Source organism: Ananas comosus, linkage group 22 (genome assembly GCF_001540865.1).
Source record: "Ananas comosus cultivar F153 linkage group 22, ASM154086v1, whole genome shotgun sequence".
Classification (NCBI taxonomy): Eukaryota; Viridiplantae; Streptophyta; class Magnoliopsida; order Poales; family Bromeliaceae; genus Ananas; species Ananas comosus.
In genome coordinates this window covers 6,095,113-6,112,907 of record NC_033642.1, presented here as the reverse complement: position 1 = coordinate 6,112,907, position 17,795 = coordinate 6,095,113, and the positions used below count along the sequence as shown (strand labels likewise).

The window sequence follows — 17,795 nt, the reverse complement described above, 5'->3', positions numbered from 1 at the left end:
TTTTGAACCCCGCTTTAGTTTCGTACCTCATCTGTTAATTTTACATATCTCTTTCATAACAATAAAGACTTTATTAATTACAATCTACAAACTTCCATTTCGACTTCAATTAATAAGTGTATTTTTTTTTTTCGCAACACTTCGAGGTCCTTGCTGCCTCACCCATATAGCTTAATTCACTTTCTTTCTGAATGAAGCGGGTAGCGTGCTACCTTTCTCTCAAAAAAAAAAAAAAATTAATAAGCGTATTTTATCTATGACTATGAAATAATTTACCAATTCCAAAAGAACAAGCAATGGGTCATATAATGTTATAAACCATTGTAGATATGTAACCATACACATTACTTTCATATTGACCCAATTAAGGTCCTTACATAAAATAAATAAGTAAATAAATAAGCAATGGGCATATAATACTATAAACCATTGTAGATATGTAACCATACACATTACTTTCACATTGACCCAATTAAGGTCCTTACATAAAATAAATAAGTAAATAAATGAATAAATAATGTTTTCTTTTTTTTTTTTGAGAGATAGGTAGCACGCTACCCGCTTCGTTTATTTCATTTAGAAATAAATTTAGCTAGAAATGTGAATCAAATAAGATTCGAACTTGGGTCTCTGCCAGGTACCAACCATCAAGACCTTTGCCACTTGCTCCAGAGACGGTCGGTATGAATAAATAATGTTAATAAAGTAAATTTAGGAGCCCATTGTCTTGTGTGGTTATGTGTACAACATTTGGTGACAAATCATCTTCAAGGAGAGTGCACCTAACACATATTATATATGCCATGATTTGTTTCTTTCTTTCTCCCATGCATCTACTCTATTAAATTATTTAAACTTTATCTATCATATTCATTGGGTCTCAATGTTCTTGTTGGGATCATTTCTCTTTTCTTCAAATGATATTATTTGAATCATTAATTTCTGATTTCATAGGAAAATTTTTAAATAGTTCCTTACATTTACCGCATCCGCATGTCAATATCTTGTATTTTTGTTGTTTCACTCGGTTATCATGTGCGTAATAATTATTCTGCTATGCTAGTTATAAGAATCGTTCATATCCATGCTCTGAACAAAACTAAACAACTATACTTTGAACACTAGTTTTATGTAACAACGAAAGCAAACACCAATAAACCTTTTTTTTCACGAAAAAATATTTTTCCTCTAAAATTTTTCTCAATAACTTTATGTGCGGCATACGAACCCCCAAGTTTTACATAAAACCACAAAATAAAATCATTACTGCTTAGCGCAGTTGGCTGGTATCCTCAAGTTCTAGCCAAGAGGCTAGAGCACAAATCCTGCGTTTAGAAAAGAAAAGATGCCAAATACAATAGCAGAATATTAAAATAAGAATGACATAAACTACAAGGGGTTATTTGAAGTTTGGAGGAGAGAAGACTGGACTTCTAGAAAAGTAGAACGACTTGTGGTCAATGACCAATCACGTCAGTCCACGTGGTGTCAATTTGTTGCTGAAGATCACTCTCATCCACATATTTTATTTTATTTTATTTTATTTTTTTACTTTATCCATGTGTGACCACAGTGATTAGCTCTTAAACTCAGGATCGACTTACGTGTTGAGGATGACATGATATTTTTCTTTCCAATATAAATTTTTCATGGTGATTTTTTTTTTTTGACCAATTTGCGTAGAAAATTTACAAGTTTTAAACTTTTACAAAACTGAACCGTTTTTTTTTTTTATTTTGCAGATTCATACTGAATTTTCAAAAAACTGACCATAATATTTTTATTCCTTTCTCATTATCCTTTTTTATTTTTTTCTCGTTCTTTTTCTTCCCTCTACGAAGAGAGAGGCGGAGGCGGAGGCTGCTTGCTTCCCCTCTGCTCCCCACACCCTCGCGTCCGCGCACCACCCGCCTTCCTAGCCTCCGACCCCACCAAGGCTGCGCTTGCTACCGCCCTTTGGGACGCCTCTCCTCGCGTTCGCCCAATGCATCCTCACCCGCGCTCACTTACCCCCCGCCCTCCTCACCTTCAACCCCGCCGAGGCTGCGCCGCGATCCTTCTTCTTTTTTCTTTTTTCTTTTTTTTATCTCCAAACCTCACCCACTGCCTTCGCGATCTACCTCCACCTCTATTTCCACCTCCACTGCAGAATATTTTTTACTTATTAAACTCACTTCTGGGAACGCGCCGCCGGCGATGAAAAGGAAGCGCTTCTCGGCATCAAGAAACTCGCTGGCGAGGGAGGGGGCATGCAACCCACTACGCCCACCGAGGCTGACAACGAGCGAGATGAAGACAGAGGAGGGTGCGATGATGTCGGAGACAAAGGCAGGGGGGCTGCGAGCACGGCATCCCAGAATGGCGAGCGCGGCTTCGGCGAGGTCGGAGGCAAGGAGGGCGGGGGAGGGTGCACGGGAGTATCTCTGGTTAAGCACTTTTATTTGTTTAAAATAAAAAAAATTAATTAAAAATCAAAAACTAGAGAATCAGGAAGAATAACTAGAGAAGAAGAAAGAAAAAGATGAAATTGTATTGTTAAAATAAAGTTACAGTATTTTAGAAAAATGTTACACAATTATAGACGTAAATTATACTCTTTGAGATGTAAACTGCACACTTTAAAATAAAAATTACACTCTTTAAATAAAAATTGCACTCTTTGATAGGAGAAATAGTATAACTACCTCCTAAAGAGTGAAACTTTCGTTTAAAAGTGTAACTTTCATCTTAAAGAATACTCTTTGGGAGAAAAAAAAGTATAACTATCTCCCAAAGAGTGCAATTTTTATTTAAAGAGTGTAAATTTCATATTAAACGGTGCAATTTATATCTCAAAAAGTGCAACTTACGTCTATAATAATGCTACGTTTTTCTAAAATAGTGTAATTTTATCTTAATAATTCAATTTCATCTTCTTCTTTCTTATTTTCTAGTTTTTAATTTTTAGTTAATGTTTTTTTTTTATTTTAAGCAAACAAAAGTGTTTAACTGGAGATGCTCCCGTACACCCCTCGTCCTCCTCGCCTTCGACCTCACCGAGGCCGCACTCGCTGCTGCCCTCTGGGACCCCGCGCGCGCCGCCGCCCCGTCATCTTCTCCGGCATCGTCGCGCTCTCCTCCATCTCCACCTCGCTCGTCGCCGGTCCCGGTGGACGCGGTGGGTCGCGTGCTCCCTCCCTCGCAAGCGAGCTTCTTGATGCAAAAAGCGCTTCCTTTTCGCCGTCAGCGGCGGTGGTGAGAACGGTAGGTTCCTAAGAGTGGATTTGATAGGTAAAAAATCTGCTGCAGTGAAGATAGAGGTGGAGGTAGAGGTGGGTCGCGAAGACGGTGGAGGATGTTCGGAGAGAAAAAAGAAAAAGCATCGCAGCGCAACCTCGGCGTGGTCAGAGGTAAGGAGGGTGGAGGGTGAGTAGGCCCGGGCGAGAGCGCATGGGGCGGACGCGAGGAGGGGAGTCCCAAAAGGCGGCGGTGAGCGCAGCCTTGATGAGGTTGGAGACGAAGAGGGCGGGTGGTGTGTGGACACAGGCGAGGGCGCGGGAGGTAGAGGCAAGGCAGACCGCCTCCGCCTCTCTCTTCGGAGAAGGGAAAAAAAAAAAGAACGAGAGAAAAAAAAAAATGAGAGAGAGAAAGTTATAAAGGTATTTTGATCAGCTTTTTAAAAATCCGATCCGAATATGCAAAATCGAAAATGGCAGTCCAGTTTTGCAAAAACTCAAAACTTGTGAATTTTTTATGCAAATTGGCCCCTTTTTTTTTGTCTTTTTTGCTTGAAAAGAATTTTTTATTTTTTTATTTTTACAAGAATTAGCTCTAAACATAAATGCATTAACACCAAATCGTCTGTGATGTCAATCGTTAGATGTATGTTGGAGGCCTCATTTGGTTAGGTAGCATATCAAATTTTCAATAGAAACATCTCCATATCTATTTCAAGCTATTCTAGGGCATATAATACGTAAGTGCGAATTAATAACTTTGGCTAAGTATTTTATACCTTATAGTCGAGGTCCAATAAGTTACTACTTATATACGCTAGTCAATAAGATTAATTAATTGTAATATAAGAGCAAGTTGCCAACTGAAAGTGTGAAAACTAAATATTATAAAAGACAACAGTTGCTCCATAAAAATGACCAGAGCATCTCTTAGTTTGGCGCCTCTTTAAGTTAGAATCATTTAATTTGAGAGACTGATTGGCTCCATTTTATTTAACGACCGCATGAATGTCACTCATTAGTAATGTTTGCTCTCATGTGATATTATTTACATGTTCCCGGGTTTTAAGATTTAGAACCAAGTACAAAAAGAAAAAAAAAAATCTATTAGAATATTAAAAAAAGTAAATTAAATTTTACACTTTCTTTTAATGTAACATTGAGTTGAATTAAAAAGAAAAAAAAAAATCTAATCACCTTCTTCTTCTTCCAAACCTGCCCCACATAACGTCCTCTCTTAGTATTGATTCTAAATAATATTTATTAATAAAATAACAAATTTTCTTGTTTGTTCTTCCTTGTAAATAATGATTATTGATAGTTTTCAATTTTTATTATTGTTGGCATGTTGCTAATTTCTTATGATCAATAAGAAACTAATTTATCAATTAAGCTTTTTGCGAGCGAATTATATATGAAGAAAATTTTAAAAAGAAAGACTCATTCTAACTTTTCTCAATAAAAGTTATTTCAAACTCAAGAAAGCGTAGATAGAAGTAGGAATGAAAATGTAGGAGATATTATTTAACACCACAAGTCAATTATGACGCCCCATTTTTTAAGGGGTCGTTTATTCTAGAATTAATTAAGCTTTAGCACATTTAATTCTCTTAACTTCTTAAGCTTAACCATCACTCAAAATACTATAGTCGAGTTAAAAGGTTTAGCCCTATGATCTCCTATCTATAGGACTATTTCAGATTCTAGAAGCATTATATTCTTTCGTCTTTTAAGTTCTGAAATCCTTGTCAGGTTCAAGCACACTTACAAGCATCAAACGATGTGAGATTCGTCTCGCTAACCTTAATCAATCTTGTGGGGAGCTGCGCTTCACCTACAATGATTGTCAACCGGAAAGTCGTGCTCTACCCATTGTATAATTTTGACTCAGTCAAGCATCATCTTATATTTTCGGCTAATGATTGGCTCTAATACCAACTATGATGCTCCACTTCCCTAGGGGTTCACCTATTCTAAAAACTACTCTAGCTTTAGCACGCGTAATTCTCTTAACCTCGTAGGTCTAACCACTGCCTAAAATGTTTTTGCAATAAATAAACTGATAAAAATTTTCATCTAGCTGATCTGACAAATAGAAAAGAATATTAGGGTATCATCCAAATAATTGGGACAATATAATAATAGCATACTAAAAAAAAAAAAAAACCTCGCCAACCTTGTAATTATGATTTTTCCAAAAGAAATATTAGAGAAGGGTGCGGAGACTCAATCCTTTTTGTTTTGACTAATATGATAATTGGTTAGAATATAGTATAAAGGAGAATGCATTATTTTGCTTGTGTTGCTATTTATTTTAAAATGTATTGGAAAATAAGGTAGAGGTGATATTTTTGCTAGTGAAGGTTTTAAGTAAGGCTTGGTACCAAAAAGAAATACTAGATTTCATATTGCTGGAGATAATGGTAACCATAATCAAACTGTGAAAAAAATATGGAAACATAATGAAGCAAAAATAATCTATACAAATCTCTCTTAATAGGCAATTGGAGCAAGCTAAGAATGATTACAGCACTTGTTTGAATACATCAATAGATTTTTTTTTTTGAGAGAGATAGATAGCACGCTACCCGCTTCATTTATTTCATTTAGAAATAAATTTAACTGGAAATATGAATCAACTAGGATTCGAACTTGGAACCTCGAGTACCAACCACCAAGTCCTTTACTACCCGCTTTATTTATTTCATTTAGAAATAAACTTAACTAGAAATGTGAATCAGCTAGGATTCGAAATTGGGACCTCGAGTACCAACCACAAAGTCCTTTACTATTTGTTCTAGGAACGGTCGGTAATACATCAATAGATTGTTTGAGATTTATTTTGTCCTAAGTGTTGATATTCCACAGCCATATATTGTGAGTGCCATTATTGAGTAACAATTAGCATCATTATTCATGATCTTTTTTTTTGAGAGATAGGTAGTACGCTACCCGCTTCGTTTTATTTCATTTAGAAATAAATTTAGCTGGAAATGTGAATCGACTAGGATTCGAACATGGATCTCAGGTATCAACTACCAAGCCCTTTGATAGATCGCATAAACTACAAACGAGTCTTATTTTGTACGACCTCTTTATTATATTATATACATATTAGTAAAACTTCCACTTTGTTACTTAAATAAGCAATTAACTTTTTTACTTTTTAAATTTTTATTAAGTTCATTTAGAATACGCCGACAAAATTATGACCAGACTTCAATTATGAGAGAGAGTGTATTTGGCATGTTCTATTCATTATTTTCCTCATCAACTTCAATTGTCTCTTGTAGCTATATTAAAAAATCATGATGGTGTTACCTGTCATTTTGACATTGATTGGTCATGTTTTAAATATGGTTAACATGTTGGATGTGGTTCAAGTGATTTATTTAAGACAATCTATAAAGAAACAGTCGGTCTATTTAAGTCGAACTATAAATATACGATAGATCTAACGATAAGAATATATCTGGACACGTCTTTGATGGACGGACGTGATTTAACATCCTTATATCAAAGTTATATAAAAATATGTAACATACGGGAGTCCCGGTCTAGCCCTAATCTAATTTTCTGTGACGGCTCCATCTTCAGAGATAAAAGAATTAGACTCGCAACATCCCGCTCTCTTGCAGATCACGAACGAGAACGAACCACGAGCAAAAATCGACGTCTACAAATTGGGTACAAAAATCGAAATCATGGCATAAGATACTATCTTAGTTTCTGATAAAGTTTCAAAATAAAAAGCTTGTTCTAAGTGTAGAGATATGGTTAATTAAGAAAAGTAAGTTGAAAAGTTGAAAAATACATTTAGTAGGGAGCTTCAATTAAAGTGGGTGAGGTTTAAATAAGAAATCGGTCTAGAATGTCAAGCCATACTCATTAGTGATGTCATATAAATTGCTTTTCAATTTAATTGCTATATTCTTTTCTTGAGAAATGATTCGGTACTTTTTTTAAAAAAAAATAAAAAAGATCTTAACCGTTAATTAATAGAGGGTAAAAATGTAACTTTAATACTTAGCAGGTAAAAGGATTATTTTATTTAAGATTAGTTTGGTAATTAAATAATACAATATTTAAAGAAACTTTTAATTGAGGTCCTAAATTTATGCATTAATTAGCACTAATTTAGGAAATTAATTGATTAACCAAATTTATGCAATTATTAGGCATTAATTTAGGAATCTACTTTAAATGTTTTAGTGTTTCTCAAATTATGCATTAATTTAAATTATAGAAATTTTAGAAATAGTTTTATTTCTAAATACGATGAATTTAAATTTTAAAAATTAAATACTTAAAATTTAAAAGTGAAATTTAAATTAGAGGAATTTCATATTACTATTTAAAAACTAAATTTCTACCAAGATTTAAAATACAGTTTATTCGCACCAGTTTAAAACGTAATGCATAAAAAACTTAGAGAGTAAGATTTCTACAACTAGATTTCTCTAGAGGAATTTTATATTACTATTTAAATTTTAAATTCAATGATTTAAAAACTAGATTGAACCGATTGATTTGACTGATCAGACTTTGACCTATTCTATCAAGAATCTGATTTTAACCTATTGAACCGAATAACATTAAGAACAATTTGGAACCGGTAAAGATAATAAATATTTTAAACAGAATGATAATTTAACTGTTAGAGCTAATAAATATTTTAAATATAATTTTAAACATATAAATTAAAAAGATTAGAATTATTGGTGAGAAAAAAAATAGTTAGGAATTTGAATTCGAATCTGACTAACAATCACAAAACTTATTTCCGAACTCGACGGATTTCAAAAATCCATATCCAAATTCAAAACTGACCAATTTTCTGAAACCCAAAACCAAATCTAAACCAGAAGACTAGAATTCAAACAATTATTTCTATTTACCATATTTCAAAGTATTTATATGACACTTAAATTTTTAAAATATAAATTTGAATATAATATTAAATTTTAAATTTAAAAGTGAAATTTAAATTAGAGGAATTTCATATTACTATTTAAAGTTTAAATTCAATGATCATATTGTCAAATCATTTGAAATTTTCCTTATATGAAATGCCAAATTATGAAAGGAAAGATAGAGTGAGAAAAAGGAAACAAAGAAAAAATAAAAATTTTGAAAATATAGTTAATGTAAAATGACTAAATTGCCCATGTATTAAAAAACAAAAATATCCTTTTTTTAGGTACCTGATAACCGGTATCTCTCCCAAAGTGACCTACTCTTGCATGTCACAATTTTAAAAAACCTAAATCTGAGCCGTTGAATACGCGTGAATGAACGGTAACCAAAAAAAAAAAATATAGAAGCATTACTCTCTTTTCTTTTGTTGATATACTTGAAGCAATTGCAATAGAAGGCTCAATTCCTTGACAAAAAGTTCGAGCACAAAACTCTCTTAATATTTTTTACAATTCTTTTCCACAATCCATGGGGATACAAATTAAAGAATGAGAGAGAGTTTTGATTTGTTTTGTTTTGTTTTGTTTTCTCTTTTCTTTGAGAGAGAGAAAGAGAGATAACACGCTATCTATAGGGTTCAGTTTTATTAGAAATGAACTTAGTTAAAAATGCGAAGCAATTAGATTTCGAACTAGAGACCTCAAGTATCAACTATCAAACCTTTTGCACTTGCACTAAGAACCGCCGGTGAAAGGTTAGAACCTCATTTCGAAGGTGTTTTCTCATTTTACAACAGTTATGAAATTTTGATTCGTAATATGGATAATTTGCAAACTATCTCATGGAAGCAGAGCATCATAATTAGTATCAGAATTAATCATCAGCTAAAAGTAGTAGGAGATGAGTCTCAGCTAAGTAAGAGTCTTGAAATGATAGGCTTAACTAAGATCAAACAAGATTAATAGGACGAGTCTCATATTGTCTGATACTTGTAAGTATACTTGAGCCTGACGAAAATATCAGAACTTAAAAAATGGAGGAGAATAATGCCTCAAGGATTTGAATTAGTTCTATATATAGAAGATAATAGGGCTAAACCTTTTATCATAGTTATAAATTTTGAACGATAATTAGACTCAAGAGATTAAGAGGATTAAGCGTATTAGGATTAGAGTAATTATAAGATGAGTGACCCTCATGGAAAGCAGGGAGTCACATGTTTATAGCTGGCATACATAAAGAAAATTCATAGTTTTGTGCTCCACAAGCAATTTGTTCAGCAAAACTAAAATTGTGTCCCTGTTTGTTGAAAGTGTGCAATTTCGCTAATTTGAGGGATTATCTTATAAAAAGCAGATTACTGCTATACGCTCTCCCATTTAGATCACGCATTACAGAACAACACAAAAGAAATTGAGAAAATTATAACTGATTAAGAGTTTATTAATAAAATGCGCACAAAAGCACCATCAATTCATTAGAATTGATTCTGGTTTTCCTACTCTGACATACCTGCTCAACAAGAAGTAAAAACTTCATAAACATAACAAATTAACCAGAACTGTGTAATCAGAAGGAAAAACACTTATAATTCTTGTTTCTTTCTGACATTAAACAAGAATGATAGTCAATCTAATACATAAGAATTACAATATGAAACAAAAAAGGAACAAAAAAAAAAAAAAAAAATGATGTCAAATGACTACAAATGCTAATCAAAGTAACTGCGAGCCGTCGTCTGCTAAGGAGCTGATCAGTTTAATTTCTTGGATGCAACTTCAGTTCTGACATAGTTCTTGCAGTGTCTCGGCAGCGAAAGAATAAAGAATTACACAACAATAAATTGGAAAGGCTACAAAAAAAAAAAAAAAAAAAAAAAAAAAAAAAAAAAAAAAAAAAAAAAAAAAAAAAAAAAAAAAAAAAGAAAAAACAAATGAACAAACAGTATTCACCTAATCCTCTAAAATAAGTATTCCGAAAAAAGAATGCTAAAAATCTTTCTTCTTTTAAAAGTATAAAAGAATGTGTGATAAGTGTGTATGGAGAACAGAGTTTAAACTGATCTAACTTAGCATGGCAGAGATGTAGAGGAGCTTCCTCCAACCTCACTGAGTGCCCATGCAGAAACTGTGTATAGAGGCTGATCTACCCACCTCAGACTAAGCCCTTCACTAACTCCTTCCCCTCTCTTCTCTACACTGTACTTGTCAGATGCATACATCCTCAGTATTAGTTGGCTTTGAACAATCTCCCTCTCCCCAATGCCTGCACTTCTGTATCCACCATCCTCCATCTTCTTTATCCACTTGCTGAACCTCTCGTGCCTCTCGAACCGCTCGTCCCCTTCGCACGCCACCAAGTTCCTTATCTCCCTCGCGAACATCTGCTCGATCTTGGCCCTCGCGGCGGGACTGTCGCTGGCTAAACACAGATCCAAGGAATCGAAGACCGCGGAGTAATACTGAACGGACTTCCCTAGCCTCAGCTCCCATCTTTCGTCATTGTGATCGGCTTCTTGCTCGGCCGTAAGCACGACCTCCGGCTTTACACTCCTAATCAGTCCTAGAAAGTCCATCAACGCCGACCCCGTCTCGTCGTAGAGCAGCTTGTGCATAACAAGCACGCAGTTCACGGCGACACACTCGTCCCGCTTCACGTGCAGCATCCAGAGCCTGACGTCTTCTAACCTGTCGGTAACGGCGTGGAACTCGAAGGGAAGGTTTAGGGCTTCCGCGAACCTCGAAAGCCTGACTCCCGTGTTGAGCAGCTCCTGCCTGCACTCTCCGACGCCCGTGATCCTCACATGGGCCGGCGGCTGCGGCCTAGAAGCTAAGCTTTGGAACAGGCTCGGCCACTGAAGTCCTTGCTTGATGTCGAAATCTACGATGTGGACGCGCTCTTTTCCTTCGAAAGCTCTAAGCAATCTCTCATTGCAGGTGAAGTGGAGAAACTTCGGTATCGGGCTGACATGGTTGAGGAGCCTTAATGCAATGGCATCATTTTCTTCGTCTTCTAAATGATCAGTGAGCTCTCTTGGTGAGGTGATACTAAAGATGTGAGGCCACAGCTTTGCGACTCGAAGGGCTACTGCTTCTGTGAAGTAAGCAACTACTCTGTGAATTGGGGTTCCTTTCGGCGAGGCTTGCTCTCCTAGTCTAGCTAAAAGATAGTTCACGGCTTCGTGGTTTCCGGCGCCAATGGCTTCTACACAAGATGTAAGCAAGTTCAAGAGCCCGAGCCCTTCGCTCTCTATCCGGGTGCTCTCATCTACTCCTGCTCCTCCTACCGTATACGCTACGACGTCATTCCTATTCTCCGTCTCGATCTCGGGCTTCGGCGAGAGACCACCGGTACCAGACGAGGAGCTCGAATCGGACTGCGACTTGGTATTGGGCCATTCGAAGTCCTTCTCGCTTTCGAAAGATCCCACCAATGAGGTGTTGTCGACCGGAAAAGAGGCGGCACTAGGCACAAGAAAGACCTTCTCTTCTTCTACAAAAGGAGTCCTTTCAATGGATTCAGGGAACCATATATCCTCATCCCCACCACCACTACCGCCGCCGCCGCCAACTAATTGACCGGCTTCTCCTGTCCTAGTTCTCTTGGCTCGAGCAAGTATCGACTCCTCGAAGCAGTCCCTCTCATGAAACCTCTTCAATCTCCTGCTACTCTCCTCCCAAAGGGCTCCTTGATCAGTGGGCTCTATCTTGGCTACTAAGGACGACGACGAGGGGGCCGCTAGCGGGTTCTGCCGGAAGGAGCAAGAAGTGCTTCTGGGATCGATCGGCTTCTCGAGAGAGAGGCTTACCCGGGGGTGGTTCTCTCGCTTGGCGAAGCCGCAGGGGAGGTCGAGGCGCTGCGTACCCATCTTCTCCTGGAGCTGGAACTGGCACACCTGCAACTGCAATGAAGCCTCACTCCTCAAGTACTGGTGCCAACCAGCCAACATCCTCTACACTCTTCCACTTCACCCCCTTTGATTTTTTCCCCCCTCCTCTATACAAATCCTACCCTTCTTCTTCTTCTTCTTCTTCTTCTTTGTATTCTTATGATATCCTATGCTTTCTATATAAATAAATGAACCCCTCCCCCCCTCTCTTTTTCACTCCTATAAACTCACTTGTTATCAGTTTCCTTTCAGTGTCGTAAAGTTTGGTGGTTAATAAGAAGAACAGAAGAGGCTTTATGTATAAAGGAATGAAAAAGAAGGTATCTGCGAAAAGAATTGCATCAGACCCAATTCGGTAATGCGAAAGAATTTGATCAGTTTAGTGAAAGAATGTAGTATTGTCACCTATACTTTTGAAACCAGCAACGGAATTTGTGAGAAACCAAAAAAAGAAAAACTATAAAAGAATCAAATAATGCAAACAAGAAGAACGCCGGACCATGATCAGGGAAACATTACCGGGAAGAGCCGCGCTCGTCAAGCACCGGGCCATGGACACCCCACGGCGAAGCGCGCTCGATTCTCGCAGACACAGAACCACTGAACCCACTACCAGAGAACTTCAAACCCTCCATTGCGACACTCCTAATAACTCTACCCAGAACTAAGAGAAGTAGGAAAGAAAAGGAGCCAAACTTAGCTGTTCCGAATAGATAGCATATCACAAGAACGCATTGAACATGATCATGGGCTGCAAAAGAAGGGATTTTTAAGAGAACGAAAGAGGCAAACGGAGAGAATCAAAGAGATAGCATGGTGTCATAGCGTAGGAACAGATTGAACATGATGGGTCCTATTTCCATTGAGAAAAGATCGGATTTTTAAGAAGAAAACTGGATGATTTTAGGTGTCCTCATCATCNTCTCTCTCTCTCTCTCTCTCTCTCTCTCTCTCTCTCTCTCTCTCTCTCTCTATACACCACCACCACTACTACTACTACTACTACTATTACGCTACAACTACAAATTACTACTAGTATGATGAGTGAAGGTCCACGGAAACCATAAGGCCCATGAAGAAAACGATGGCCGTAGGGAAAGGGAGCATCCCGGGGTGGTCCTGTTCTTTCGATCTCGACCGTACGATGGGGATCGGACGGGCCAGGGGGTGGGGGGGAATATGACCGTTGGGGGGGAGGGGGGAGGGTTTCTTCTCTTTTTGGGGTCAATATGACCGTTGGGACGCGGTGACCGGACCAGTTGGGGGCGGTGACCGGACTCGGGAAGCTTCCTCCCACGTGACTCGCACGTGACGTCCTGCGGCGGTTGTCCTCTTTTGTGACCGTTGGGGGGCTCCCACCGGGATGTTCCGGCTCGGATCAGCTGCAACCACGGTCGGATAGTTTGTTCCCCCCAATGGCCAGTCAAAACTGGCCACGTGTCCCTTACAAAAAGAGAAATTTATACCTGCGCCGGGTGCATGAACGAACGCCTCTCACTGTCTCACACACCACAGCTATATATCAGACGGGCGTGCGTTCCATGATATTTATAAAATATTATAAAATTTGAAAGTTGATTTATTATTTATCATAGATCAAAATGGTGCTTTAATTTGTATATGGTAATATTTTTTTTAATTGCTTGATGCCTGTATTACAGGGTTTTCAAAATGCTTGATTTGTATACATTGGCTCTGAAATTATTGTGAACCATGTATACATGTATCATATTACATTTGGCTAAATTACTCTTTTAATTTGTCCTCAAACTATAAGAAGAGCGACATTTTCAGTTCGCAAAATTTAATTTATTATGATTTTTGTCAAAATTTTTGGAGATTGTTGCAATCAACTCCTACACTCCAATTTAATTAGTTAATTAGATGCTGATATATATTTTACTAATTTAATAATAATGTGGCATTTTAATCGGTCACAACACTACTATATTTTTGCTGTATTAAAGATACGTCATCAATCAATCAATTTAATTAGACTTTCACAACGCTACGATATTTTTACTATATTAAAGATAACGATCATCAATCAATCAACTTAACAGTTTAAAAAATTAGAGTCAAAATATATAATAAATTAAAACTTGCGAACCAAAATGTCATGCGCCTCAAAATTAATTTGAGCGATAATTTAGCCTATCAGATTCTGATATTTACAGTATCAATAGTCACGCAGTAGGTGCATGCAGTGCGTAGAGTGTGGTTGTACACTCGGCGCACGCAATACTTTCTCTTCCTCAATGCATGGGCCAGTTCGCGGGAACGCGAGCTTAACATGCATGCATGTCTCTCCTTAATTCACTATTTGAAAGAATCGTTACATAAATAATGTGACTAAATGTTTAGAATAAAATAGTATATGTAATTTTGAAGTTTTGTTTTTGAAATAAGATAAATTATCATATATATAAACTTAGTGATGTAACCATGAATTACGGATCAGAGATTAAGATTTAGATTTTGCAAAAAAATTAAAATTGGATCTCGAAGAAATAGACAGAGAGTTTATAGAATTCGCCGGCCACCTATTGCCAATGATGGCGGCAATAATGTGCTCACGGAGTAGGACTAGAAGTGGTGGAGGGGAAGGGCCGAGAGGTTTTCGGGGGAGATTGTGAGAAAAAATTTCAATTTGGACCCACTTAAAAACTAAAATTTATAATATCTTAATTTTTATATGAAGAACTTGTATATAATTTTCAAAAGTTGAGGAGAGCCATGGCTATTGGCTACTATGAGCCGCACAATGGCTCTGCCTGCCGGTAAAATATACTTTTCTGTCAAATCATAGATAGTGAGACGTTAGAAGCAAAAAATCAAACTTTAATTTTCCAATTATAAAAGAAATTTTTTTGTAATGAATAAGTTATTATTGAATATTCTTTTTGATACCCAAAATAAAGCCTTAAGATTTAGCTATTAGGATGCTGGAATAAGATACATGATAATAACTTATTTTGCTTGAAAATATTTTGTATGATTGGAAGGTGGGATCTTAGAACTTAGAATAGGACCTGTTAATTTTTTTGCCTGAAAAAAATAAATTAAAGGCCGAATATGATACTCATATTAAATATTTGATCATACTTCTTATTTCTATCAAATATTATATATTATATATGTATTATAAATTAAAAATGTGTGCCTTTATGCTTCCAAATAAGGCCTCAAGGAATAAGCTTGTGGAATGAATAGCTTATTTCACGACAATCCTGTTGTTGTTATAAGCGCTTTCGCACGAAGTTGGGGTTGCTACATAAGTATTTATTCCGTCTTATTCTGACTTGTCCGGATAATTAGTAGTACATATACATGATTAAAAAGGACGATATTAACAAGCAATACATGCGGGTCATTAATTAATTAATTCCGTCCGAGAATATATATATATATATATATATATATATATATAGAGCTAGGCTCCTATGCTTTCGAAAGTACGGGGGCCTCCGTACTTGTAAGTTGTTTTTGATGATGGGACATCCGATTCGGTGATCGGTTCCGTTAGACATGATCTACGCTATTGAAACTATCTAAAAACCAAATTTCATAATTTTTTGACTTCGTTTGCCTAATGAACGAGTAGCCTCAAAATGAACGGCTGAAAATAAAAATCTCATAAAAAATAATGATAAATGACTCAAATTTCAAATCAGAAGCATTGATCTTTTTATTGACATTAAGTAGAATTTTCTGTTAAATTTTCATATAATTTGGATACTTCTACACCGTTAAACTTAAAAACGTGCTGCATCGGCCATTAAAATAGTCATTTTTGGGACATTTTGATCGCTTAGTAAATGATGTCAAAAAATTATAAAATTTGGTTTCTAAATAGTTTCAATAGAGTGGATTATACCTAACGGAGCCGATCGTCAAATCGGATGTCCTATCATCGAAAACAACTTACAAGCACGGAGGTCCCGGTACTTTCGAAAGTATAGTAGACGCACTATATATATATTTATATATATATAGAGTGAGGCTACTATGCTATCGGAAGCACGTCCGTGCTTCCAGCTCGTTTTCGATGTTGTGGCTTTCAAATCGTCGATCGGCTCCGTTAAACTTGATCTAGAGTATTTGAAGTACCTAGAAAATAAATTTTATGATTTTACGATATCATTTGCCTAGTGAACAAAGGGGCTAAAAATCAACGGCTGAAAATAAAAATCTTACAAAATGTAATAATATGACATTAAAATTTTAAATCAAAGATATTGATCTTTTTTTATATAGTATAAAGAATTTTTCTATTAAAATTTCACGTGATTTGAATATTTCTACACCGTTAAACTTGCAAACGGCTCACTACGGCCATTGAAATTTGTTGATTTTGAGCCCATTCGATCACTAGGCAAATGATATCGAAAAATAATAAAATTTATTTTCTAGGTGCTCCAAATACTCTAGATCAAGTTTAACGGAGCCGATCGACGATTCGAAAGTCGCAACATCGAAAAACGAGCTGGAAGCACGGAGACTCCGTTGCTCCGATAGCATAGTAGCCTCACTCTAATATATATATATTATATATATATATATATATATATATATAGAGTTGAGGCGGAATACTATCGGTAGCAAACGGGCTTCGTTGCCACCCATTTGTTTTCGATGATGAAGTCTTCAAATCGGCAATCAATACCGTTGAACATAATCTATACCATTTGAAGTATTTAGAAACCAAATTTCATGTTTTTCGATATTGTTCACTTGTTCATCAAGTGGACACAAAAATGAACGGCTGAAAATAAAAATTCTTTAAAAAGTGATGATAGGAGTCTTGTAATCAAGATCAAGAGTATAGATCTTGTTCTAAATAGTTTAAAAAATTTTCTAACCAAAGTTCAATTGATTTGGATATCTTTACGTCGTTAAACGAGAAAACGTCTTATATCGACAATTAAATTTATAAATTTTAAAACCCTTTGATTATTAAGCTAATGGTGTCGAAAAGATTTGAAATTTGGTTTCTATACACTTTAAGTGGTATAGATCATGTTCAACGGTACCGATCGTCGATTTAGAGACTCCATCATCGAAAACAAATGGGTGGCAAAGGAGCCCGTTTGCTACCGATAGCATTCCAGCTCAACTCTCTCTCTCTCTATATATATATATATAGAGAGAGAGAGAGAGAGAGAGAGTTGAGCTAGAATACTATCGATAGCAAACGGGCTTCGTTGCCACCCATTTGTTTTCAATGATAGAGCCTCCAAATCGACGATCGGCACCGTTAAATAAGATCTATACCACTTGAAGTGTTTAGAAATCAAATTTCAAATCTTTTCGATATTATTTGCCTAATGATCAAAGGGTTTCAAAATTTGTAATTTTAATGGTCGATATGAGGCTTTTTCTCGTTTAATGGTGTAAAGATATCCAAATCAATTGAATTTTTATGTAAAAAAATTCTTTAAACTATTTAAAACAAGATCTGTACTCTTGATCTTGACTACAAGACTCCTATCATCATTTTTTAAAGAATATTTATTTTCAGCCGTTCATTTTTGTGTCCACTCGATGGATAAGAGAATAATATCGAAAATGTATGAAATTTTATTTTTAAACATTTCAAGTGATATAGATCATATTCAGCGGTGCCGATCGTCGATTTGGAGGCTCCATCATTAAAAACAAATGGGTGGCAATGGTGCTCGTTTGCTACCGATAGTATTCTAGCTCAACTCTCTATATATATAGAATTAGGCTATTATACGATCGATAGTACCGAAGCTCCGGTACTATAGTCT

General features: G+C 36.2%; 1 protein-coding gene across 1 annotated transcript; it reads right to left on the bottom strand.

Annotated features, from left to right (window-relative positions):
* On the bottom strand, positions 10,074–12,929 carry LOC109727093 (scarecrow-like protein 28). The gene is made up of 2 exons (XM_020256988.1): positions 12,541–12,929; positions 10,074–12,345 (listed from the first exon to the last, which is right to left on the bottom strand). The coding sequence occupies exon 2, from the start codon at positions 12,079–12,081 to the stop codon at positions 10,201–10,203; it is 1,881 nt and encodes a 626-aa protein (XP_020112577.1). The 5' UTR covers positions 12,082–12,345; positions 12,541–12,929; the 3' UTR covers positions 10,074–10,200.

Bases quoted from the DNA above. Each gene is read 5' to 3' on its own strand.
- LOC109727093 (XM_020256988.1), bottom strand. From the start codon at position 12,081: ATGTTGGCTGGTTGGCACCAGTACTTGAGGAGTGAGGCTTCATTGCAG.